Source organism: Cynocephalus volans, chromosome 12 (genome assembly GCF_027409185.1).
Source record: "Cynocephalus volans isolate mCynVol1 chromosome 12, mCynVol1.pri, whole genome shotgun sequence".
Lineage (NCBI taxonomy): Eukaryota > Metazoa > Chordata > Mammalia > Dermoptera > Cynocephalidae > Cynocephalus > Cynocephalus volans.
Window position 1 is genome coordinate 22,503,258 of NC_084471.1, and position 26,847 is coordinate 22,530,104.

The 26,847-nt window shown below is 38.0% G+C and overlaps 1 protein-coding gene across 9 annotated transcripts in view; it reads right to left on the reverse strand.

Moving 5' to 3' along the window:
* The window catches only part of MYBPC1 (myosin binding protein C1), a 91,120-nt gene extending 74,195 nt beyond the window's left edge, over positions 1 to 16,925 (reverse strand). For 5 of the 9 annotated variants that reach the window (XM_063074995.1, XM_063074992.1, XM_063074997.1 and 2 more), the window contains exon 1: positions 16,783 to 16,925. In XM_063074995.1, the coding sequence (XP_062931065.1) occupies positions 16,783 to 16,807 (25 nt within the window). In that variant the 5' untranslated portion in view covers positions 16,808 to 16,925. The remainder of the gene's footprint in view (positions 1 to 16,782) is intronic. The other 4 variants (XM_063075000.1, XM_063074998.1, XM_063074999.1 and 1 more) reach the window with 2 other exon arrangements.
* Positions 16,926 to 26,847: the final 9,922 nt, after the last annotated feature.

The following is a 26,847-nucleotide window of genomic DNA, read 5'->3' on the forward strand; positions in this document are numbered from 1 at the left end:
GAAGAGTTTGGGCTGCTCTCCACTCCAGGCAGCTGTCTTACCTGTACTGACAAGAGGGACTGCAGCAGGAAAAGGATCACCCTGTGGCATCGAGACACGCTGCCTTTTGATATGTGGTGGTATGACATAGACGTATGATACTAAATGGTATGATATAGATTTCCAGGATGTAGCATAGAGTAGTGATGGAAAGAGCACAGGTAAAATGGGGATCCAGCTGTCTTTGCCACTTAGTGATCCCCTTGGGCAGCAGGCAGGGCATTTAATGGTGCTGAGCCTGTGTCTTTCCTCTAGAAAAGTGGCCATGGCATTCATGCATTGGGCTGCTGTGAGGACAAAATGAGACACAGTGGGTAGCAAGCACATCCTGAAGAGATAAAGTGAGGTTGGTGCAGAAATGAGACTCCCTATCCCCAGAGAGCAAGGGCACCACAGTGTCTCCGCGTTGTGCCATCCTCGTGAGAGACACTATCTGAACGATGATGACACCAAAGTCCCCTGGCTTTGCAGCGTTTCATTTTATCACAAGACAAGCTGCCGTTCACTGGGAAACCGAATCAACCCTTCTCACAGTCATTTCTGGAAGTGCACATGTCTGGAGTAGATTTCCACCTACACTTATTCAGAATTTCCAAAGCTCTGGTTTTGAGATTTTACACCCAGCTTTGGATATCCAGTATGATAGAGCAGCTGGGCTAGGATGTCTACCAAAGAAACTTCTGTTAAAGAATGTACTATTTCCAAGCAGCTAAAGGCATACCCATGACCAAGAGCACAGCATTTCCCCTGCTGAATCCCTGTGGATGCCCTGAACTGGGAACTGGTGACATGTGACTGAACCAGCTGCTTCAACTCCAGGGCAGGAAGAGGTGGTTAGTGATGGTGACCTCTGTTAAAATTGTTTTCCACTTGATTATTAAATAAAAATACAAAGGCTGAAAAGTTTTTGTATTAACAAGCACATTGCAGGATCCTAAGAACCTTATCTTTGTCAGTGTCTGGAATTTTAGACATTTTTTTCCACGAGTGGCTCTTTCTGGCCAGTTTGAACAGCAAGCAGTTTAGCTGAACAGTCATCATCTAGGCAGGCAGAATGAGTGTAGAAAAATGAATGAATTGTACCACAACAGAGATCAAGAAGACAGAAACACAGGGCTGCCAGGAGGCAACGATGTCTTTTTCCATCACTAATGTTTTGTGCCTGGTATAGACTCCAATTTATTGCTTTGTTTGGCTTTTTTAAAAAAACTATTTTCATTCAGATGACCATAAATAAATATATTACTATTTACTGATGAAGAAGAAAGATTATATAACCAAAGGAGAAAAAACATATAACTTAACAGACTGGCAGAAGATACCGTGGCAGGATGATGTAATTCGCGGACACAGTGAAAGCACAAGTGTCCCCTCGATGGCATGGACAGACATGCTCTCATTTCTTCACCACCTCATGGAAAGAATCTTTAGTGCCCCATCAACCAGAAGACGAAACCCTTGGTCAAAGCATTTTGTTTTCAAAGATGTGAGTGCAGGAATGGAAATCTAATATTGACCTCTTGGCGTGGGGCGAGTTGTTGCAGCACACGGATATCAGAATACCGCGAGCAAGAGGCCAGTTGCTTTGACACACTATCTTTTGGACTGGGCCATTGTCATGCAATGCCCGAGAACCTCTTCCTGGCTCTCTCCACAGACAAACTTCTCTGCCCTCCAGTCTCTTTCCCCCACCGCTGCAGAAGTTATTGATCATCCAAGTGTGTCTCACCCTGTTATTCTACCTGAGAGGGTCTCTGTCCCTGTTGGGTTGGGTCTACTTTCTCCAGGTCAGCATTCCAAGCCAATGTCGCTGGATTTTTCCTCCTCTCCCTTCTCTTTTTTCTCCCTAGTGGCCCCTCTGTTCTAGAGCTGGTTTCTCTGCTCACCTGCTGACCTTTCTGCCACTGAAAAGAACGATGTTCCTCTCACCAACAGACCTGCTTTCTCTCTACATGGGATTGAGTCAGACAGACTTAGGACTGAATCCTGACTCTACACCTTATTAGGTGTATAATTTGGGGCCCTTCCTTAATCTCTGTCAGCCTCATTTTCTTCATCCGTGAAACAGAATAATAAAATAAATAACCTCTTAGGATGCTAATCCTAGGTAAAATGCACAGCACAGCTCCTGGCATGTAGAAAGAGCTCTATAAGAACAGCACTCCCTACTACCATTGCAATCCTTTGGCCATCTTTTTGACATTTTTCTCAAGGCTCTCAGAGCTAATTATTCCATTCTGTTCCCCTTTGTTCTTCTCCTGGGATTCTGGACCACATCATAATACATTCTTTTTTTCATTACAATTTATTTATTTTCTAGTAGTCTCAGCATATTTATGTTTCTTTTTCTCTCCAACTAAACAAAGACAGGGATCCTTCATTCCTCTACTTTCCCCCGGTATCTCATCTTATTGCTGAAAACACATAAAATGCATAGTGAATTGATTTTAAAAAAATTAAGAAGAGCTTCTATGAACCATCAAATTGACCGTACTTTCTCAGCATCTATGTAACAAAGACCCACTTTATAAGGAAAGCCATGGTTGCTTAAAATCCAAGACCAAGGGTGAATTCTAATCAAATAAATAAAAGAGAATCTTCTTGGACACTGAAACTGCAAATGTGCCCTGAATGCAAATTCTCTATTTCCATTATGTCTGTAGCCTCCATGGTCTATGTAACAGGCCCAAAATCCAACCAAGATGAGAATATAAAGGGCTTAATTCAGATTCCACCAAATCTAAAGAACATTGGTTATTAACAGCCAACTGTATCAGATAGTCAGAACTGCAGAAACATTTTAGGACATTAAGCTAGGATATTGTAAGATGGTTGCAGGAAGTGGAAATAAGAAAACGTATGCCTGCCTGGTAAGTAGGCAAGACCAGAACTTTTCCTCCGTAAAATCACAGAAACTTTACTTTATAGCCAGTGAAGAAATAAGCAACCACTTATTGGCACCCACTGTATGCAGGACCTAATATATGTTAATTCTTATAATCCTTATGACTCTATGAACTCAGTCGTATAATTATCACCATTTTGCAGATGTGAACTCAGGCCCTGGAGGTCCCAGAGCCCATGAAGGGTAGAGCCAGGCTCTGCCCCGGGTCTGCCTGACCCAGTGCCTGAGCTCTGCAGCACCTGGGCCCGCACCTCCCTTCCCAGCCACTCACACCAATGGAGGCAGAAGAAGTAGGCTGATTTATTATGCTATTACTCCATTTTCCCCACTGGATTGATTGCCATATTCTCAAGGCCACTGGCCTCATGTGGATGTTGCCCTATCTGTAGGGGTGAGGTGTGCCTCGATTTCCTCATCTATGAAATGGAAACAATAGCTGAACCTACCTCAAGGGTTGCTGGTGGAAATGAATGAGTTAACAGGGGTGGGGAGCATGGTCAATGCTTTATCTCTTCATGATTTTTATCATCATCATCATCATTTTTACTCTGATGCACCTGTGAAAAAGACACTCCTGTCTCTCCACATACGCCACCTGCTAAGGATCGGTCTTATTTCTAGGTCTGTGGGCTGCATCATGTTAGAACATGTTTGGAATTGGGGTGGGGACTGAGGAAGCATCTGGGGACTCACTGAGGAGGTAGGCCCTTCACATCCTGACTGTAAAATGGGAATATAATTGAGTTCGATAAAATTGATGTGCATTATAGTTAGTACAGTGTGTAGAAGTAGATCAATCAATTGCGATGGGACAGAAAGGACAAGAGAAAATGAACCCTCAGTTGTTTTCAGAGCATTTGATACAAAGAATTCCAGCTGTCCTAAACCTGGAGAGATGGGAAAACAGGAGTGGTGAAGGCAAAGCAGCACATGACTTAGACAAAAAATGAACCATTACAAGTAAGTCTCAGGACCCCGAGGTATCCCCTTTTACCTTGAAGGAACCGCTCACGCATCTCTCTCTAACTCATACCTCGGTCTCTGAGAGGTTCTGTCATGCCCAGCTTTGCCCACACCGCTAAGATTCATTTGCATGCTCCCACAATTCACTGGCTGCCTCTATCACAATCACTCATTAACAACAACTTCCACAGTACCCCACTGAATGGGGACACAGGGAGGACCACCCTTGCAGCCACAATTCATTGACCTCCCATTAAGAATGTAACAAGGGCAAGGGGGTCATAAAAGTGGCTGAGATGAGATAAGATCTCTGTGTTTATGAAGCTCACAGGTAAATGAACTGCCTGCCTTCAGTGTCATTGAACCAGGTCACTCTGCTCTCTTAACAAATGCAAGACTCACTCCTTCCACGACCTTCCAGAGCTTCTCCAACTGCTGGGTGCATATGAATCACCTAGAGATCTGATTAAACTGCAGATTCTGACTCTGGGGGTCTACAGCAGGGTTCAAGATTCTGTGAATCCAACAGGCTCCCAGGTGATGCTGCTGTGCTGCTGCTGTGCTGCTGCACAGATCACACGTTGAGTAACAAGGCTCAGCCCCTCCCTGGATCACCAGTTCCTTTCCCATTCCAAATGTGGTTGTGAATGCTGAAGGGTTTACAGTAGATGAGGACTTTTCTTCTCCTTTAACCATAAGCTTCTTGAGGACAAGACCCTTCTGCTCCTTTTCAAATTCCACGCAACAGGTGCTCCATAAATATAGTTGCCTGGCAGGCTGTTCCTCCCCGCACAAAAGCCCCTTCTCTGTGCTGCCAGGAAATCAAGGCCAGGCCACTGGCAGGCCCGGGCAGCTTTCTTGGTCCGCATTCCCCACAGAGAACGCTATGTCTTGCATTGGTCCCTCTCCCGCTGGCTGAAGGTGCCAAGGCATCCATCCAAACCCCATCATTTCGATTTCTTCTTACTGTCAACACGTCTTCCATTTCTTAACAAGGGCAGAGAGCAATTAGGGCTACATTTGGGCTCTCGGTTATAACACACCCTGGGCCTTTCTAAGGAATCCCCCCCTTTTAAAAACTGGGCTGGAAAAGCAGTGAAACCAAACCTGTCCCAACAATTTCTTAGCAAATAACCCTCAGTCCATCATCCAGCTCTGTTGTCAATTAGGTTAGCTGTTTTGTAACAATCAGGAGGCATCTGCCCTTGGTAAGCTCTCTAAACCTTAAACAAATGGGGATTGATCTAGGTGAGGTCCTGCCATAAAACTTCTGCTTATTCAAAAGCCAAAGGGCAAATTCCGTGACACTTTTCTGCCAGGTGAATAAAGTTGGCTTTTTGTTCACTCTCTCCATCCTTCCTCCATTATCTTTATTAGAAAACTTACAAGAGGATGGACTGAAGAAGCAGGAATATACAAAGGTACTTCAAAAAGTTCATGGGAAAATAAAATTAAAAGGTAATACGAACCTTTCCATGAACTTTTGAAGTACCTTCATAAAAGTTGCTTTCTTAAAACTTCTTTGAATGAGAAGAAACCAGGATACTCTTTGAAAACAATAAGCCCAAGGAAATAATTTAATGCACAACATAAAAAAATGACCTGGATTCTGAATGAGCAACTGAAGCTAGCCCCTTCCTTCTTAGGCAAGGGAGGCTGTTCTTTGACCTTTTCTAATTTGCAGATGTAGACTTGCTTTCCCTCTGCAATTCTGAAATGCCTTCAAAAGGCTTGATCTATTTATGGTGGATTTTTCCTATGATCACCTACTGTAAAAAGCACAGGTATGCCACCAATGGCAGACTTGCACGGCCTGTGCCAGGGCATTCTAATTGACGGGCACTGGTGGCAGCTATTAAATAGACAGCCCCATATGTGGCCTCTGTGCTGCCGCAGAGCCACAAGGAACCCAGTAACTCCATAAATGGTTTGGCTCTCTCCAGTAGAGTCCACTTCTGTTTTCAATGATCAAGGTTTCCATGGTCAGTAACTTAAAGGGGAGAAAAATCTTGTCTTAAAAGGCATTAACCTGCCTCTTTTTATACGTACATGACTTTACACTAAAATAACATCTATAACCCAGGTCTCTCCTTCCCAGGGGCTTACTCTCTCAAATAAAACATTATTAGACCTACTTAAAAATTTTTTATGGACCTTCATGTGCAGTTTAAATTTAGCTTTTGGATAGTGTGGAGAGCATAACTATATCACATGAATACATTATATAGGTATAGAAAAGACAGGAAGAACATATAATAAAAGTTGTTATCATTGAGTGTTAATGATTATAAGGTCTTTTTTGTGGCTTTCCTTCTGTTACTTTTTGGGGCAAAATTTTTGAAAAATAAATATTCTAAAACCATCCTTTGGTAATTTGAGGTATAAGGTAAAATTGTATGTTATTCCTAATTATTGTTTGTATTCTCAAAGTAAAATTCTAGGTTTGAAATAAAATATTTGAATGATTTATGTGTCACTTTTGGTATACAGCAAATTATCTTTCTTTGTAGATTTCATAGATGAAATATGTAATAAACACTGTCAGGTGTTTCACTATTGGTGGTGGGGACTGGCACTACGTACATGCTCCAGATGGGACCTCATATGCCTAGACTACAGCACTATGGAAACTGCCTTAATATAAAATACAGTTTGCATGGGGACATTCATAACACTTAAAGAAATTTTAATTATATTAATCATAAGTATCACCAAAAAAAATCAGCAAACACAAATGACAGTGTATTTTTATTGGTCAAAGTGCTTACATATCAGATATACAGAATTTGGACATAAGTCAATGTTTAATATTTTCACAATTATGTGCTTATTTTGTCCCCTTCTCTATTCATTACAGGCTATGGGTCCAAATATTTTATACCTCGGGATCTAGGGCAGTTACAGATTTTTTTAAAGGCAATTCTAAATTGATTTGTGGTAGTGGCTTTTAAAGTATGGTCTGGGATCCCCACGAGCCCCCAAGACGCTTTTGAGGAGTCTATGAGATCAGAGTTATTTTTATAATGATGCTCGGACATTGTCTGCCTTTTTTACTCACATTCTCTCACAAATATAAGGTGGAGTTTTCCAGAAGACGCATAATCTGTGACAACGTCAATGTCCTGACAGCTGATAGACTGTGTGCTTGTGTATTATTGTGTTTTAAATATTTGTCAGTTTTAATTTTTAATACAGCAAATGTTGTATTCGTGTGTATAATATGTTCAGGCTCAGAAAGTGATACCCCAGAGTGAGTACCTCAGAAGCAGCCTCGAAAGCAAAGCTGCCCTCTGACCTTCTCCTGCCCTCCTGTCTCTCAGCCTCATTCTCCCCTGAGGTGAGCCACAGTAACTAGAATCCCTCTTCCCCAAGGCAGGTCACAGCTATACTCTAACCTTCCCCCACTTTTCTATCTTGGGGCTGCCCATAAAGAAACTCTCTCAGCTATCTTGTCTGATTGTAGGTCATTAGACCCCCCATTCCAGAAAGGATCTTGCCCCATTCCCTGGAGGAATGAATGTGACACAGAGAGCCCAAGAGGAATCTGAACAGACAGGCCTTGCTGGGTTTCCCCACTCAGTCTAGGAGCATTGGGTCATACTTTTCTTGTCCAATCACATTTCTACATGGCTGTGCCTGCTTCGTAAAACCTAAGCATGAACATGAACAATTTTCCCTGTATCTTTGGGTCTTCATCCTGAAGCCTCCCGTGTCACATAAAACTATGACATAATAAAATTTGTTATGCCTTTTCTTCATAGTAGTCTGTGTGTATCAGGTAATTTTTTTAGAGAACCTTCAGGGGGTTGAAAGGGATGTCTTCCCTTGGCCCCTACAAATGCAATATTTACCCATACAGAGAAATGCTCTTTAGTTTCTTCAGTGGTTGTTAAGAGTACACGGGTTGGCTGGTTAGCTCAGTTGGTCAGAGTGTGGCCTTGTAACACCAAGGTCCAGGGTTCTGTCCCCCTGACTGGCCAGGTGCCAAAAAAAAAAAAAAAAAAAAAACCCAAACAGAGTGTACAAATGGATCTGAGACTGAACAATTTGAAAACTGATGATTTAGAATTTATTGCAAATGTCCTTTGGAAAAAGATTTTTTTTTTTTGGTAGCCGGCCACCACAAGGATCCAAACCCTTGACCTGAGTGCTACAAAGAGGAGCTCTAACTGACTGAGATAACTGGACAGCCCTGGAAAAAGATTTTGTGTGTGTGTGTGTGTGTGTGTGTGTGTGTGTGTGTGTGTGTGTTTAAATAAACTTACATTATATATATATATATATATATGTATCATTTGGGAAGACCTGCAGTCTTGATTGATAAAACAAATGAAGCAGTCAAAATAAAAACCATGCATTGATTTGGGGGCAGTAATTTATTTTCCTATGTGCACAATAATAGAGTCAAAAGGACAGTATTGTCTAGTGCCACCTCCTCTATTCAGAACTCAGCTCTCTAGCAATCTCACTTATCCAGATAACAGCTTCTGATCAGCACATTATAAGGCCCTCTGAAGAGCAAAAAGGATTTTTCTCAAGCTCCTCAAGCTCCCGGCTCTAAGAGTTCCTGCACTTTACTCCTGGGAGAATACTGCTAGGTTCTCAATAAACCCAGGGCCTGGGACTAGAACATGGCAAGCCAGGGGCCTATGAGCAAGGCTAAGGAGGCACTCATTCTCAGGTGCTGACCCTGCAGTTGCATGAGCCGGAAAGTGGGTGTCGTCTTAAATGTTGTGCCTTGTGCGTCCAGCTTGCCCCAAGGTAGGGCCAAACCCTACTCAGTCAGATTAATTTCCTGGAGTGGCATCCATAACAAACAACCAGGGGGTGAGGGGGCAGCAGCTTCACAAGCTGACAGAAGAGACTATTAAAGAGGACAGCAACCTTCTAGCAAGGGATGAAGCAGGAGAGCTATGAAAAATTAAACACAAACTTAAACACAAATCAGTGTGAGCTCATTTAACACAAAAGCAAATAATTTGGGCTCTCTGGATATCATGTGTTACAATAACCAATACCCCTAATATAAGACAAAGTTAATATATATACACTGTACTTTATTTTTAAAGGCAAGGAGTAATACGTTACATTTTAGGAATGTTTCTATCCAGATTGGTTGAAACAATAAGATTCTGAAGTTCCTGAATAAAATTAACCCTTAGCTATGTAGAAAATCCACCTATTCACAATGATTCAATCAATTTAATCCATATTTATTTATGGTGGCCAAATGTTGCCAAAGACTCTACTCTGAGGTTCTGAGTAGATGAAATCTAATTGTGTATTGATTATGTAAATTTTCAGTGACTCATTATTCAGCTTGATGGAATTTCCCTGAATCCACTGGGACTTTTTTCCTCTTCAAGTCACCTTATTCTTTTGTCCTTCCAATTATGCATGTTTCAACTTGGGATGACATTCCCCACAGGAAGAGGATTAAAATACGGTCATTATTACATAGCAACAAATAGCTTCTCACTGTTAACATGGAGCTGGAGAAAAACAAAATATTTTGCTAAGGTCTGAGGATCGTCTCTTTCTCATTACTCTTACGTTTTAAAGTAAGAATCATTTGGGGGTTGGAGTGGTAGAGGTGGGAGTAGTGGGGGGAGAAAAGCTTTACTAAAATTGAACAAGCTTAGAATTTTAGTACAGGTCCAAAGAAAGTTGCTGCAAAAGTGATTTGAATAGTTGACAGTTTCCCTCTTCAGTCCCTCACTGTGTCTTTCCTGGGGGTCTGCTCCTGCCCAGAGGTCACCACAATCATATCGCATTCATGGTTATAGGATAAATCCCTTAAAGGCCTTGCCCCAAGCCATTGCTGGGCTTCACATTGGGTGACTTTTTAAAAATAGAGGAAGGAGAGGCCTGATGCCAGGTGGGGTCATAAAAATAAAATTCCGCAGTAGTCAACACAGTAACACTCAATCCATCACCCACCACATCCATGTGTGGTCAAGGAGAGTTCTCTGTGTGGTTATCCCAGAAAAATTCAGACCAAGGAGGACCTCACCTCCCAAAAGCACCCCTGGTAGGAAAAGAAATCTTAATGTCCCACAAACCCAAGCTGAATAACTCTTGGTGGCAGACATAATTACACGTTCAATTGTGCAGGGTGACCCTTTCATCTCAGTGGGAAAGGCCATGCCCTGCCAATGGGACAGTGAAGAAACGACCGGTTATCATCTTATGTCTGACAACTGGAGGCTCCCCAGCTGGACACGACACATGTCAATGGGAACACAATGGATGGAAGCTAAGGTGTTTCATTACAAGTAAAAAAAGGAAATACTCATGGCAGAGGCAATGACGGTTATGACAGCAACTGCAGCCTTTTTAGAATATATCAACACTAGGCAAGAAGGCAAGCAGTGGTTATGTCCCTTATATAGGCAGAAATGCCCTCAAAGTTTATATTAAATGTGAGGCAAGATTTAATACCTTATGTTAGACAAGATTTCAGAGTTTACTGCTTTAGAAGGAAAATGCTTGAAGTCTTTTATATGTCAGACCCTGTTCTGAGTGCTTTACCTGATTTATTTTAGCTAATTCTCACAAAGACCCAATGAGTTAGCTACTGTTTTATTCACATTTTACAGATGAGAAAACTGAGGCATACAAAGTGTAAGTAACTCAGTACATGCATGGTGCAGCTGGAATTTGAACTATCTAGAATGTCTAGAATGAATAGCAGACTTTGTTGAAGTCACTATGTTTAATAACAAACATAACTTAATATGCATAAAGAAAAAGGCAAAAGACATACTATACAAAGAACGATCCTAAATACATCTAATCTGAACATGAGAAATTAAAATGTAGAATTATACAAATAGGCACATTTTTAGTTATAAATGGGGCATTCTGTTCCAAGGTAAATGATATTTTCTAAAAGGTAAAGGCTGTTACTTGATACCAGCAAAGAACTACTAAGGAATTTTTTAAAAGGTTTGATGTTATTTAGAGAAAGTTTTAGACAATTTTGGAGAAGAAAAATGTTTAGCCTAACTAGCTAAATGCAAGTCAAAAAGGTGAATAAAACAAAATTATAAGACCTAACACCTGACCTATTATTAAATGTAACTTTAGATTTTGCATTTATGTGCCAAATTGGCCCATAAAAGGATTCCTAAGGGAGTATAAAAGGGCAAAAGTCTTATGATAGTGGATTTAGACTTGAAAGGCATAATGAAAGTCAGATTACAGTTAGGCTTCTGTGAACTCATCTTAGAGAGAGAAATAAGCATGAGATTGAATGAGCCTGGTCTTTCTCTCTGCCAAATCAACTAATTCACACTTCAATCTGGCAGCATCTAAATCTATACTCTGGAAATGGACATAAAAGCCCATAAATGTTCTGCCCCATGAATGGGAACATTTGGCTTTTTGTCTGTCTGTGTGGCTGTCTAAAACAAACACTCTTTGTAAATTAAAACGGGGCCCAACTACATAGAGCAGACTTGGGCGTGATGAGACAGTTTCATCTCTTTCATTTTGGGGGGCTGTCTTTGTAAAGACACAAGTCCCGTTCTCTCTGGTTATGAGATAATTTGCATACATGTGGAAAATTAAGTGACAAAGTCTTTTCTTCTTTTTCACAGTTTCATCTTCCTTAATTGTTATGCTCTCAAATTTTAGGAAACTGCTCAGGAACAAACAATGGCTGCTTTATGATTATCCTAACCCGGAACACCATAATTCAGAACTACCTTTCTGTGTATTTATTGAGTTCCCCTAGGGTGCAATGCTCTGAACCAACCACAGATACCAGAAAAGATATCTGTTCCCATCAAGAACTGACATGGAATAAAAACATAGAAGACTTGGTCACATACCCTCAGGTACACACATGAAATTAAAACTTTTCTACTTATTTTTGATTGCTAGAAATTTAATGCTGTTCTTCATCCTCTAACATACCCGAATATGTCTAGAGATGAGGTCTACAATTACCACAGAAGTCACTGGCTGCCAAGGGTATTTTGTGTGTCTCAATATAGGTTTCAGAGACTAAGGAGAACTGCACTTAAAAATAGTAAATTATTAATAATAATAAAAATTCTTCTCTGTGTGCTCATAAAGAACCTAAAAATAAATTTTAAATAAAACAATCCTAAGAATTTTAGGCAAAAATAACAAGAATGTTTTCTAAGACTATAAAAACAACAGCAATAATTTCACAGCAGTCTCCTACCACAACTCTCTAAACTTTAAAAGAAGAATATATTTGTTCACAAAAGTATTGCCAAAACATCTTTTCGTATTCATTCAAGTCTTTAAGGAGACCACTTATTTATTTATTTTTGTGCCCAAGCATTTTTTAAAAGCAACTTCAGCCTGGATAGTTTATTCCAACGTTCATGTTAGATTTGGGGATTCTTTAAATTGCTGTAAATAAGGAAACTCTATGAATGGTGTGTGCATGAGGAGCCTAAAAGAAAATGTTTCAAGGCCATGTCTCATGGCCAAAAGAAAGTGAGCCATTGAGAGAATAAAGGATTATAAGTGCTCTTGGGTCCCAGAGACCAGCTAGTGAGCCTAACCTCTGCCTTTGATCATTTCACGAACTTCCTTACTCCTGACTACTGCTGTTTGAAAGGCCTGGGAACAAGAGGGACACTTCTTTAGACTTACTGGATAAGAAGCAAGGATACAACTTGTTTTTCCAAAGTTTTTTTAAAGCGATATATTTAGGGCGCTTGAGAGGGAAGAATTGGCCAGTCCTTTATTTATCTTCCTAACAGGTGCAGTACGAACAGTCATAAAAGCAGGCTACTGAAAAAGAATGATTCTGCCAAGTATTAAGCCCCTCTAGTGTGCGTTTGCCCTAGAGTATTCCTTCTTACAACAGACAGCTCAAATGCACGCCATGAATCTCCAGTACAGCATGGCAGATTTTTTTCAGGGGGAAAAATATTGTGGTGTCCATTCATACAACTTCTTTATTCCTCATCCAAATCTTCAGCTTGGCCTGAATGAACCATTCAAAGTCAGGAGGAAAATCATTGTCCTTGGTAAAATGTGTCCTATTCTGTTCTTCTCTCTTATTTCCTATAAATTTTTAACTTTCCACCCAATTTGAGGTAAAGATATATTCTATCTATAAGATGACTTTCCAAACACAAATTTATATTGGTGTTTCAGATAGGTCACCTAGTCTTCTGCAGGTGGAAACAGAAGGTCAAAGAGTAAATATGAGAAGGCTTCCCATCACCGGGGCTCTTTTCTGATGATGACTAAGAAATAATCAAGAGGTAATAAATGCTACTCTGCATTCACATAGGTTTTGGGTCAGCAGAACTTTAAAATGTGATGAAATCTCTAGGGACCAAGAAAGACAGATATAGAAAAGGAAACCCCTACGGACTGAAAAAAATTGTTCTATGTTACCATGTTCCCACTTATCACTACTGAAAAAGACCAAGATAGGTAGGATAGATATTGTATGTTGACACAGCGAAAGAATCTGTAGCAACCACGCCATGCCTTATAATAGGACCTGCTATATCACAAAACAAAAAGTGAAATTCATGTTAAGGCCTCAACTTGATCTTTTACAAGTGAATTTTTCCAGGTTCCATAGAATCTGATAGTTAACGATTATCTCAGGATGTTAAAGAACCAGACTTTATGGTTTTAGCTATTACCTACTGCAGATAAAAAATTCTGAAGAAATCATGTTTATGGCTTTAAGAGCCATTCATGGTATTTTTAAACCATAGAAATTCTACCACAGAAGGCAGGCTGTTGTAATTTTCTAATTTTATGTTGATAAAATGTTTTTTGACTGGAAAAGAGAAATTTCCAGTGAGAGACGATTTCTTTACATAGTAGAATCCAGGGATAATTACCTGTGAGGGCTTTAGGACAGAGACCATGTTCTATACATCTCTAAAATCCCAGCAACTAGCACATAGTAAGTGCTCAATTAATAGTTGATAACTTAAATGAATGTAACAGCAGGGCATTCTAGGAGATTCCCACAAATCTGAAGCTTCCTTTGGCATCGTCTTTCATTATTTGATTAGAATATCTTAATTCTACTAGGCCTCAGGTTCTGCATGAATGCAAAGTGTGATAGGCCTTTCATACAAAATTGACAGTACAGATAATATGATCTCCAAAAAGTTCATGGAAAGATTCATATCATCTTTTAATTCCATTTTTCCATGAGCCTTTTGAAGTGCCCTCCAACAGTTTCCAAACCATACACATGCAACTGATGAAAGTGCAGAGTAGGACAATGAGAAGTGGTTACTCCTCAAAAATAATGTTTTCTTTCTCCAAAAGGGGTTACTGAGCCACCCAGAGTATTTTCAAGGGTCTAAATAAGAACTGCTGACTAATTGCTCCCCTTAGATTTCCTTCTGGAGATCTGAAGTTACACCTGTTCTTTTTCCTCCTCCTTAGAAGGACCAGCTCTCCCAAAACCCCACATGAAACTCCCAGAATTAGGCCACTGTAGGTTGGGAGGCAGCTGAGTGAGACATCCTTTGCATTGTCAGGTGCTAAAAACTCAGCCTCTTTGGAAGAGCTGCCAGATGGTCCTGGATCCCAGGAGGGCCAAACCAGCCCACACATCCTATCAAGATTCACGGCAAGTGGTCGTGTCCTTCCCCAGCATGGCTTGCCCAGCTAGGGAAGAAAGTTAAAAAGACCCATAGATGCTGGAGGAGGAACCTGTTCTTTGAGAGGTTTCTGCAGATGGATTGAAATGACTCTGAAGAATTGGTTCCATGGCATGTTTTATCCTTGGGGCTGTCTTTCAGAGGGATGCTTATATGGAATAAAACCAACCCCAGTGAAAATAAAATCACAGTTAGGAGAAGGTGCAAGGGCCAGAATGGTTCATGGATTGCCATATTCTTAACTCTTCTGATGCAAACAATAAAAAAATGCAATCATTTCACTAAGGAAAACTCTTCAAGTTGTATAGTTCCTTCAAGGATTAGATCTGCTAGTAAGGAAACAAAAAAATCTCTGTACTTACTCAATGGATTTTAAATATATCAGTAACCCTCTTTTTGCCCTTGCTCCCCACAATCCAAATTTAAACCAACTAAAGAATCTATGGCTATAAAATTACTGCCCTGGGTGGGGGGACTCCTACACAGAAGATGAACAGTGCTTTTATAGCCAAAGGAGATCATGGAGACTTTAGTATCCATGCTGATTTATTAAAAAAGAAAAATATATATATTGGGGGAGCTGAAGTTAAAATATTTTCATCTTTGTAGCTCTAAAATTTCATTTTCTCTAAAGGTAGAATGAATCCAATTGAGTTGTCAAACAAAAAGTAAAACTCCATTGCCTCTGGCAATCAGAATAATTCAACTAGCTTTATAGGTTCTGCTCTACAGCCTGTCATCTTATTTATTAGTTTTTCAGCTTTCTTGTCATTTTCAACTGGGCTTTAAACAACAAATGCAAATTCATGCACTAAGTTCAGGATAATTAAAATGATATTCTGTCCTCAGTTGGGAAACATAGAATGCATTTCATCCAAGTAAGCCTTGAAGAGACTAGTCAAGTGACAGATCAAATAAAAAGGACACTTAATACACATGTAAATCATTTGCATTACAAATAAGACACTTTAGCAGGGGTTGTACTCACTGCCTGACAGTCAGGATTAAGTTCCCATATTAATGCATGCATTTGGTGTGGTTATTTCGGGTGGAAGACTTCACCCATCAATGCCCTCCACCACTAAGTAAGGCCAACCTGTAAACTGATCACCACAGCCTGTCAACACTGGTTACTTAATTACAGAAAAAAATATATTTAAAAGACTTTCGATAATTTGGTTAGTATTACAACTTTGGGTTCAATGTGTAGCAGCTCTTTTTAGATTCTGCAAAACAATGGTTAAAAACATTTTTAGGAATAAAAATGAATCAACTAAATCCCATTTTTATGTACCTTGCTAATCTTTTTTTTTTTTCTTTTATTCGCAGAAGTGAAAAATAACAATTCAGGGAGCCGAATTAAGACTAATGTGAATGAAATAATATTAAAAAATTATTTTTCGTTAAAAATTAAACTCATTGTACTTGTGCTATTAATTTGCTTTTCTTGGTTATTTTTGTAATTACTAGTTCCGATTTACTTATGTTATTAATTAGTAGTTTTAAAATTACTGATCATACCTTTTTGTATAGGAGAAACTTTATTAGAGCAAACATTTCTCATGAAGAACAATTTCATATTTTCATTTTACTTTTAAAAGACTAAATATTATTAAATTATCTACAATAAAACTCATGAAAGAACACAATCAATCAGCGATATTCAGAGATATTCTCTTTTACACAGGTCTTTGATTTTCTTTCCATGCAAGAATTTAATAATGAACTCCAAAAGCACCAAAAAAACCCAAAACAACCTTCATCTGTGTACTTTAAATGTCTTCCCATGAAAAAAATATAGCAAATCTGAAAATAGTGTCACAAATCCTTTTTCAAAATCTTGACCACTTTTATTAACCACCTAAGAAAGCTTTCCAAGCCCCATCCCCTACAAACTGCAAATACATGGTGACAAATTTGTGATCAAATCTAAGAAAATATGCTTAGGTCACTATGAGCAATTAACATCCTTAAATGACACTTTATGGATCTCTCGCAATTGGATGATAGAACTATCGTTTGATAATTTTAGTCAATATGCCTTCATACACTATCACATTCAGATATTTTTCAATTCTTGCTATACTTTTCCTCATCTTTTTACTCTAAAGGATCTTTTCCGTAAATCACAGTGATTCTATTATTTTATAGTCTATTTAAGAAGTTGGATATTTGTTTAAAAATGAATACTAAAATAAACACACTTTATTAAAAAGCACAGCAAAAAGATTTATGGATGAGACTTACCCTCTTTCTTGGTGGGTTCTGGCATGGCCACAATAAAATATTATTCTCCAAAGAGTTTTCTCCCCTCCAGTACTTGTTGACAGAAACCCCACAAGCAGTCTAGAGATGGTGCAGGTCAGGGTGACAAGCAGTTGGGGAGAAATCCAGTGCTTTTATACTGTCTCTGAACATCAATCACGTTGGCACCTCCCTTCTACAGCACAAGGATGCTGGAACTTGACAGCTATATGGACCTTTCTCACATCTGTCGTCTGCACTCTGCTCTCTCGCCTACTGGAAGGAATCGCCTGTCCGTCTCATGTGGCTGATGAGAACACCTCTAACTTTCTAAATTCAGCTGCAGCCTCATGCTCCTTGCTCTTCTCTCTCTGGCAGATGCATGTGCCAACTCAGGAGTGCAAAAAGTTTGCTGGATGATAAAAAATTAAATTAAATTAAAATCACAGTAGGCCAATCCAAACTATACCTTATGTTTCATTAAAATTAGAAAGAAAAATCTCTGTATTCAAACGATAATTTTATGCTCCAATTAGTTTTTTCATTTTCATCAGTTCTTAATTAGTGGGTTTTTTAATTGTTCTTTTTTTTTTTGGATATGTGTATATTAATATGTCAAGCCAAATTTTTAAGTTGAATATCTTGTCTCATTTTTTCCTTGAAGAATGTCAAAGGTTTCTATTAAGGGCTACTTAGCATTGGCCTTTTTTCAAGGAACATCCCTTTAAAAAACTTCAGGGCAGATAAAAGAATGAAACAATAACACATGCCACAACATGGATGAAGCTTGAGAAAATTATGCTAAGTAAAAGAAGCCAAATAGCAAAAATAGACTATAAAACAATACACCACATATTGTACAATCCCATTTGTATGAAATGGCCAGAAGAGGAAAATCCAGAGTCAGAAAGTGGTTATTAGTGGTTGCCAAGGGGCAGGGGAGGTGACTGCTAATGGACACAGGGTTTCTTTTGGTGATCATGCAAATGTTCTGCAGTAAGATAGTAGTGATGGCTGTACAACTTTATAAACATATTAAAAACCACTGAACTGTACACTTAAAAATATACGGGGAAAGTCAGATAGACCAGGAGCCATTGTTTTGATTCAAGACTACAAATGGGCACGCAAATCTACCTTAAGATATTGGTAGGATGAATCCGATTTGGTCACTTTCTCCCAAAGCTTTCATGGAACTGATGGAGAAATATAAACTACCAAGTGGTCAGACTAAAAAAGCCTCCTTACTTTCTTAGTTCACATGCATGGCACCTCGGAGATTAAGACTAAAATGAGTTTATATAAAAAGACAACCACCCGCATGCCTTTATTGGTGTGTGGTTTCGAGACAATTTTCAAGAGACTTTGATTGATTTGTACTAAAGCAGCCACACTGTCTCGTTTAATTTCCCTTGTGGCCAAGAGCGCAGCTGGTCAGACTTAGCTCTACCAAACTCTGTGCCAAACTAAGTTTTCATATAAGGATGGAAACTCAGCTTAGAGCTCGGTGGCATCATGCTTTAGCTATGTGGCGGGGGAGGGGTGAGAAAGGCCGGTCAAGACAGTCAGTGGACATCACATCCTACTACTGAGTACATTGTTTTGCTTTTTAAAAATATTCCTTTGCTCTTTGAGACTAAATTAATGTCAGCCAGAAAACAGCACATTCTGTAATACAAAGTGAGATGTAGCTTGAAAGAAAAAAAAAGTAGCTTTCCTGAGTCTGCTATGAGAATGCCAATTAACAGATGAAACAAGTTAAAGAGTGTAGAATTTGAAGTCAGACCCTTTGGTTCTCTTTCTAGACCTATTATTAACCAGCTGAGTTCCTGTAAGAAAGTCAGGTGACCTTTCTGGTCCTCAGTTTCCTCTTGTGTAAAATAAGGAGCTTTAAAAATGACTTTTCAGGCCCCTTCTGGCTTTACATTATGATTCTATTTCAAAAGTTCCTAAAAAAGAATCATTTTTTCCCCCCAGCATTCCCAGCACACTGAACACCACATATGAAAGGCACATAGGGTGGAGTGTCATATTGCAGAAGAATGTTTATAGTGATGGGCAGATTTCACACATGCCACAAAAGAGGTTCCATGCCATCTTTGACTTCTGCAGAAACCCCATTGGGTTTTTAATACACTGATCAGTTTACTGAAATGAACATGTGTCAGGAAATAATTGCAACCCATGGATAAAGTATTTTTATGACCTGAGGAACTTTTTGGTGATAAAGGACTTGGTCATAAAAAGACAAAACATTATTGGAGGAATTGGAAGTATGGACAAATTCTAGGATAAATGATTGTACATTATATCAGATGGTTAAGGTAAATTTTAAAATTAGGATAAGTAGACATGTGTAATTTTCTCAGGACTGTTATTGTTTTGGGAACACATAACCCCTATTTTCGATCTTACACATTCATCTAGGAGGTTGTAGACTCCTCAGCTGTACTCTCAGGAAGAGTTGGAGGCAGGAGATGGTCAACAGGACTTTTTTTTTTTTCTGTTATTAAATGCTTTGTTGGATTTTTCCTTTCATCTTGTTGAGAATGAAGTTTGTCCATTATAACACAAAACCACAAAATAACCACAGCTGAAACAAGATAGAAGTTATTTCTCCTTCACATAAAGCAAGTCCAAAAGCTCATGGTTTAGTCATTATAGTGGCTCAACAGAGTCATGAGGAATCCAGACTCCTGCCTCCTGCTCTAATGTACTGCAGGTAACCTCATGTTCTAAAATAGCTGCTGTGCTCTAGCCATTACATCCATATTCCAGGCAGCAGGAAAGAAGGAAAAAGAATTCACTTTCTCCATTTTGAGGAGCCTTTTCTGAAGTGCCGCCCAACACACCAACTATATCCCACAGGTCAGAACTTGATTAAATAGCCATATCTGGCCACAAAAAAAGCTGAGAAATGGAGCCTTTTATTCTATGTGGAAATGGGCTCAGCTAAAAATTGGGGTTCTGTTACTAAGCATAACAAGGAGAATGGGTGTTGGATAGGCATGTCAATCTCGGCCACACCTTTGAAAACAAAATCAATGAGGTTCCCTGCATCAACCGAAGAGTATGAAGTATGAAACATAAGTCAACAATTTCACCCTGTCCCCAACCTCGTCCTAACTCCGAGGTGGGCTATGCAAACACAACCAAATTTACAGATATTCATACGTAGGGAATTCTTCACCCATGTTTTATGAGTGGGATCATATTATTTATATTACTCTTCAACTTGCTCTTTCCATTTAACCCAACATGGACATTCCTCCATGGTAATATGTAGAGACATCTCAGTCTTTCTGACAGCTAAATAATTGTTTATGGTATGGATGTCCCATCATTGTCATATTTTCTTGATTACTTCCCTTTCGATGGACGTTCAGCTTGTTTTCAGCGTTTGACTACCACAATTAATATTGGAATCAACATCATAGAAAAACAATATAAAGCAGTGCTGGTACGACTTCCTGTTAGCTGGGGGGAAATAAACAGCTTTAAACCCCTAACTTACACAATGTAGAAAAACAAATTCTAGAAGAAATAAAGTTTTAAATTAAAAAAAATAATAATAAACATATTTAAAGAAAATGTGTAAGAATATTTGCTAACCTGGGTAGAGAGATTTTTTTTTTTTTAAGTAAGACAGAAAATCTAGAAGCCAAAGAGGAAAAAGTGACAGATTTGAATAAACAAAAATTTAAAAACTCTTTTAGGGCAAAAGACATCATAAAAATCAAAAAGTAAAAAAAATTATTTGGAGCACATAGAGACAGAGTTAATGTCACTAATAAAAAATAGAGGGAAAGGATTTTTAAAAAAAGCAATTCACAGAAGAAGAAATAGAAATCACCAATAAACATGAAGTATTACTTAACCTTTGGGGAAAATGGAAACAAACAATGAATAATGACATCTCATACATCATTATGTTGATAACTTTTTGGTTTTATTTGATAGTGTCCAGGGCACAAGAAAACAGGCAGTTTTATTACTGATTAAACTGTTGGATAGGCAACCTTTTGGGAAAGCAGCCCAGCAAAACATCTGTTAAGATTTAAACTATGCATTTGCTCCAGCAATCTCACTTTGAAAGAATCTATTCTACTAATTTTAAAGTATCTATGCACAAGGTTATAGTCCTTTTTCCTTCCTAATAAATATTTTTGTTTTTTCTCTTTTCATTAATAAGTTTTCCCAGGGTATAACTATTTTTATTGGTACTTTGAAAGAACCTCTTTATGGTTTTATTATGTTTTCTCTTCCTAATTTCCTTTGGCCAAGTTTGTCATTGTCTTTCTTTTTTAGGTTGAGGATTTAGTTTAGACTTTATCTTCAGTCTAGGGCTTTAGCCTTATCACACAGATTTCTATTTAATGTACTCACCTTTTTATTAATTTCTGAATAATCTGCAATTTCAATTATAATTTTCTCACTAATCCAGGAGTTATTGAAAAGGGCATTTCTCAATTTATAAGGAATTAAGATTTTCTCATCATCGTTTTCTTTTTTAAATTAATGTTTTATTGAGGTGAAATTCATATAACATAAAATTAGCAAATTTTTTTAAATGAAAATGAAATTTTATTAATATTATTTTTTACATTCCAGGATGTTGTTGCAGAGCAGCTGGGAGGGAGGGGGAGAGGAGAAAGGGGAAGGAAATGGGATGGAAGGAGGAGGAAGGAGGAGGGATGGGGTTGAGGCCTGTGGCACCCGCTCATTCCCACAGGGGAGACTGAGGGGCTTCCAGTGATGGCTAAGTCATTACTAGGCTGGGTGCAGATGTCATGGAGTGTGGAAAAGCCCTCACCCCCCACTGTCCCAGCTCAGGACCCTGAGGCCCTTCTTGCTGCAGTTTGGTGGTCGTCGCTGGGCTGGTTGCATGTGTTGGGGGGTGTGGCCAAGGCCCGAGGACCCCCACCACCTCTGCTTGGGAGAGTCCGGGGTGCTTCCTGTGGTGAAAATTATCCATTTTAAAGTGAATGATTCAGTGGCATTTAGTACATTCAGAATGTTGTGTAAGCACCACCTCTATCATAATTTCATAATGTTTTCATCACCCCAAAAGGAAACCCAGTACCCATTAAGCAGTTACTCCCCATTTGCCTCCCTGTCTAGCCCCTGCTAACCACCAATATGTTTTCTGTTTCTGTGGATTTACCTTTACTGGATATTTCACATAAATGGGATCTTATAATATGTGACCTTTTGTGGCTTTTTTCACTTAACATGATGTTTTTGAGGGTCATTCACAATGTGGTGTGTGTCAGTACTTCATTTCTTTTTATGAATAAATACACATATGAATATACCATAATTTATTTATCCATTCTATCATTGACAGACATTTGAGTTGTTTCCACTTTTTGTGAATGTATGTATTTTGTATTTGTTTGAGTACCTGATTTCAATTCTTTTGGATATATACTGAGGCGTGGGATTGCTGGGTCATATGGAAATTCTATGTTTAATTTCTTGAGTTGAACAGTGAACTGACAAAATGTTTTCTATAGCAGCTGCACCATTTGCATTCCCACCAGCAATGGATGAAGGTTCTTATTTCTCCACATCCTTACCAACACTTTTTATGTTTTTTTTTTTTTATCATATCCATCCTAGAGGGTGTGGGGTTGGATCTCACTGTCATTTTGATTTGCATTTCTCTAATGACTGTTGATGCTGGAGCATCTTTTCATGTGTTTGTTGGCTATTTGTATATTTTCTTAGGAGAAATGTCTATTCAAGTCCTTTGCCTATTTTTAAAACTGGGTTGTCTTTTTGTTGTTGAGTTATGAGAGTTCTTTACATATTTTGAATACTAGACTCTCATTTGATATATGATTTACGTATATTTTCCCATTCTGTAGATTACTTTTTCATTTTCTTGATAATGTCCTTTGATGCATAAAAGTCCTTAATTTTGATGAAGTCCAATTTATCTATTTTTTCTTTCATTGATGTCATACCTAACAATCGATTGCCAAATCCAAGGTCCTAAAGGTATGCCCCTATGTCTTCTAAAATTTTTATGGTCTTAGCTCTTATATTTAGGTTATTGGTGCATTTTGAGTTAATTTTTGTTTCAGATAGCAGTCCAAATTAATTCTTTTGCATGTGGGTATCCAGCTGTCCTAGCACCATTTGTTGAAGAGATTTTTTTTCCCCCTCATTTAATGGTCTTGGTATCCTACTTGAAAATCAATTGGCCATAGATGTGAAGGTTTATTTCAAGGCCCTGAATTCTATTACGTTGGTCTATATGTCTGTTCTTATACCTGTACCATACTATTTTGATTACTGTGGCTTTGTAGTAAGTTTTGGCTTTGGGAAGTGTGAGCCCTGAGCCCTACAACTTTATCTTTAACAATTGTTTTGGCTATTCAGGGTCCCTTGAAATCCTATATAAATCTTAGGATCAGCTTTTCAGTTTCTTTAGAAAGGCCACTGGAATTTTGATAAGGATTACACTGAATCTGTACATGGCTTTGGGTAGTATTGCCATCTTAACAATATTAGCTCTTCCAATCCATGAAGTGAGATATTTTCCCATTTATTTAGATCTTCATTAATTTCTTTCAGCAGTTTTGTAATATTCAATGTCCAAGTCTTTCACCTCCTTGGTAAAATTTATTGCTAGGTATTTTATTCTTTTGAATGCTGTTGCATTACAGAATTATTTTCTTAATTTCCTTAGCAAATTTTTCCTGGCTGATGTATAGAATTGCAACTGATTTTTGTGCGTTAATCTCATACCCTGCAACTTTGCTAAATTTGTTTATTAGCTCTAGTGTGTGTGTGTGTGTGTGTGTGTGTGTGTGTGTGTGTGTGTGTGTGTGTGTGTGTGTGTGTGTGTTTTCTGGGATTTTCTACATACATAATTATGTCATCTGCAAATAGTAGTAGTTTTATTGTTTCCAATTTGAATGCCTTTTAATTTCATTTTCTTGCCTAATTCTCCAGCTAGAACTGGCAATATGATGTTTAAAAGCAGTAGTGAAAGTGGGCATCTTGTCATTTCCCTGATTTTAAGGGCAAAGCTTTCAGTCTTTCTCCATTGAATATAATGACTTTTTCATAAATGCCCTTTATCATGCTGAGGACATTCTTTTCTATTTCTAGTTTTCTGAGAGATTATTATTATTATTATGAAAAGGTGTCAGATTTTGTCAAGTGCATTTCTGCATCAATTGAGATAATCATGTAGGTTTCTTCTCTTCATCCTATTAATGTGGTGTAACATTGATTGATTTTCATATGTTGAGCCACCCCAGCATTCCAGGGATAAATCCCACTTAGTCATGGGGTACAATCATTTTAATATGCTGTTTGGTTCAGTTTGCTACTATTTTGTTGAGGATTTTTGCATCCATATTCATAAGGAATGTTGGTCTGTACTTTTCTTTTCTTGTAATATCTTCATTTTGTTTTGGTATCTGGATAATACTGGCCTCATAAAACTAGTCAGAAAGTGTTTCCTCCTCTGCCATTTCTTAGAAGAGTTTGAGAAGCATTAGTGTTAACTTTTCTTTAAATGTTTAGTAGAATTTACTAGTGAAGGCATCTGCTTCTGGACTTTACTTTGTTGGGAAGTTTTTTTATTGTTTATTGATTCAACCTTTTTACTTGTTATATAGGTCTGTTTAGATTTTCTATTTCTTCTTGAGTCTGATTTGGTAATTTGAATATTTCTAGGAATTTATACATTTCATATAGGGTATCTAATTTGTTGGCATACAGTTGTTTATAGTATTCTTTTATCCTATATTTCTGTAAAGTCAGCAGTAATATCTCCACTTTCCTTTCTAATTTTAGTTACTGTGTCTTCTCTCTTTTATTCTTTGTCAGTCTAGCTGAATGTTTGTCAGTTTTGTTGATCTTTTCAAATAAGCGACTATTGGTTTCATTGACTCTATTTTTTTAATTCTCTATTTCATTTATTTCTGCTTTAATCATTATTTCATTTGCCCTAATCATTATTATTTCTTTCTTTCTGCTAGCTTTGGATTAATTCTGCTATTCTTTTTCTAGTTTCTTAAGATGTAAAATTAGGATATTAATTTGATGTCTTTCTTCTTTTTTTAATGTAGATGTTTATTGCTATAAATTGCCCTCTTAGCATTGCTTTCACTGTATCCCATGAATTTTGGTATATTTTTCTTTTGTTTTCATTCATTTCTTGGTATTTTCTGACTTTCCTTGTGATTTCTTATTTGACCACTTGATTGTTTAATGGTGTGCTGTTTAATTTCCACATAGTTGTGAATTTTCTGGTTTTCTTTTGCTATGGATTTCTAACTTCATTCTATTATAGTCAGAGAAGATGTGTGTAATTTAAATTTTTAAAAATTTATTAAGACTTGTTTTCTGACCTAACATATGGTCTAACTTGAAGAATGTTCAATTTACACTTGGGAAGAATGTGTGCTCTTCTATTGTTGAGCAAAGTGTTTTATATATGTCTGTGAGGTCTAGTTGGTTTGAAGTGTTGTTCAAGTCCTCTATTTCCTTACTGATCTTTTGTTTAGATGTTTTATACATTACAAAAGTGGGGTGTTGAAGTCTCCAACTATTATTGTAAAACTGTAACTTTCAGTTCTGTCAATGTTTACTTCATATATTTGGAGGTTCTGTCATTTAATGTGTGTGTTTATAATTGTCATATCTTCTTGATAAATAGGCTCATTTATTAATACATAATGTCATCCTTTGTCTATGGAAATAATTTTTGAATTAAAACTGATTTTATCTGAGATTGATGTTGACTTCTGTTGCTTCCTGGCAATAAATAATATTCAACCATAAATAAATAAACTGATTCGGGGAAAATCCTTTTACACCTAATGGAAGCATTTCCAATAAAGTATTATTTTGTGCTTAATAATTATTTATCAATATTATCTTTTATGTTGCTTTAATCAATTTTGTAAAATAATACTCATAACAAGAACTTAATTCCAAATACATTTTTAAAAACACTTTAAAGTCTTGTGGTTGCAGAAAAAAAATGTTTTTAAAAATTTCAATTTGTATGTCTTGAGACAGAGAAATATAAGGTGATAATTTCTTTTTAGCTTTTAAGGCAAAAATATATATTAAATGGAAATAGAATCCTGTGAGGTCATTGGAATGAAAATATTTATTCAGAGAGAGATGGAATAATGTTAAATTTCTAGTGGTCAAAGAGCTTATTTGTATGTTTTTAATATACTATGGTGGGTAGCATAACACTATGGCATTTTTATTCCAAGGAAGATATTTAAAGTAGGTACAGTTTTATTTTTATTTTTAAAGTCAACTTTTATAGAATGCTGAAAATTACAGTCTTTGTTTCTATTCAAACTTACGAAAGAAAATTTTGAATATCAGTTTGGAAATATATGAAAATTATCCAAAAAATTTTAGAAGGTGTTATTAGTCAGCTTGGGATGCCATAACAAAATGCCATAGATTGGGTGGCTTAAACAACTGAAATGTATTTCTCACAGTCCTAGAGGCTGGAAGTCTGAGATCAGGGTGCTCACATGGTCAGGTTCTAGTGTGTGCCCTCTTCCTGGCTGGAGGACAACCTCCTTCTCACCGTGTCTTTACATGGTAGAGAAAGACAGAGCAAGCTCTCCTGTCTTTTCTTAAAAGGACATTAATACATCATGAGAGCTCCACTCTCATGAGCTCTGCTAAAAGTAACTATCTTCCAAAGACCTCATTTCCAAATACTGTCACACTGGGGGGTTAGGGCTTCAACATATTAATTGGGGGAAGGGGGCACCATTCAGTCCATACCAGAAGGTATGCGAGCAAAATAGTTTGAGACCTCTGTTTAGAAGACAATTTTGGAAGAAGACAGTGACCAGGAGGAAGGGGCTCATGGGTCTAAGTGGCAGTAGACAGACCATGCCTGCCTATCCCTCTGCTTTTCCCTCTCTTCCTCTGCCTGGGCCCTTGGGAGGGGGAACTTTCCCCAAGATTCAGCCCCTGGCTCTCTGCTCTCTGTGTACATTCTCTACCTTGGTGAGCTACTCCCCTCCCACATTCTCAATTATTACTGTGGGAATGACTCCCAGAACC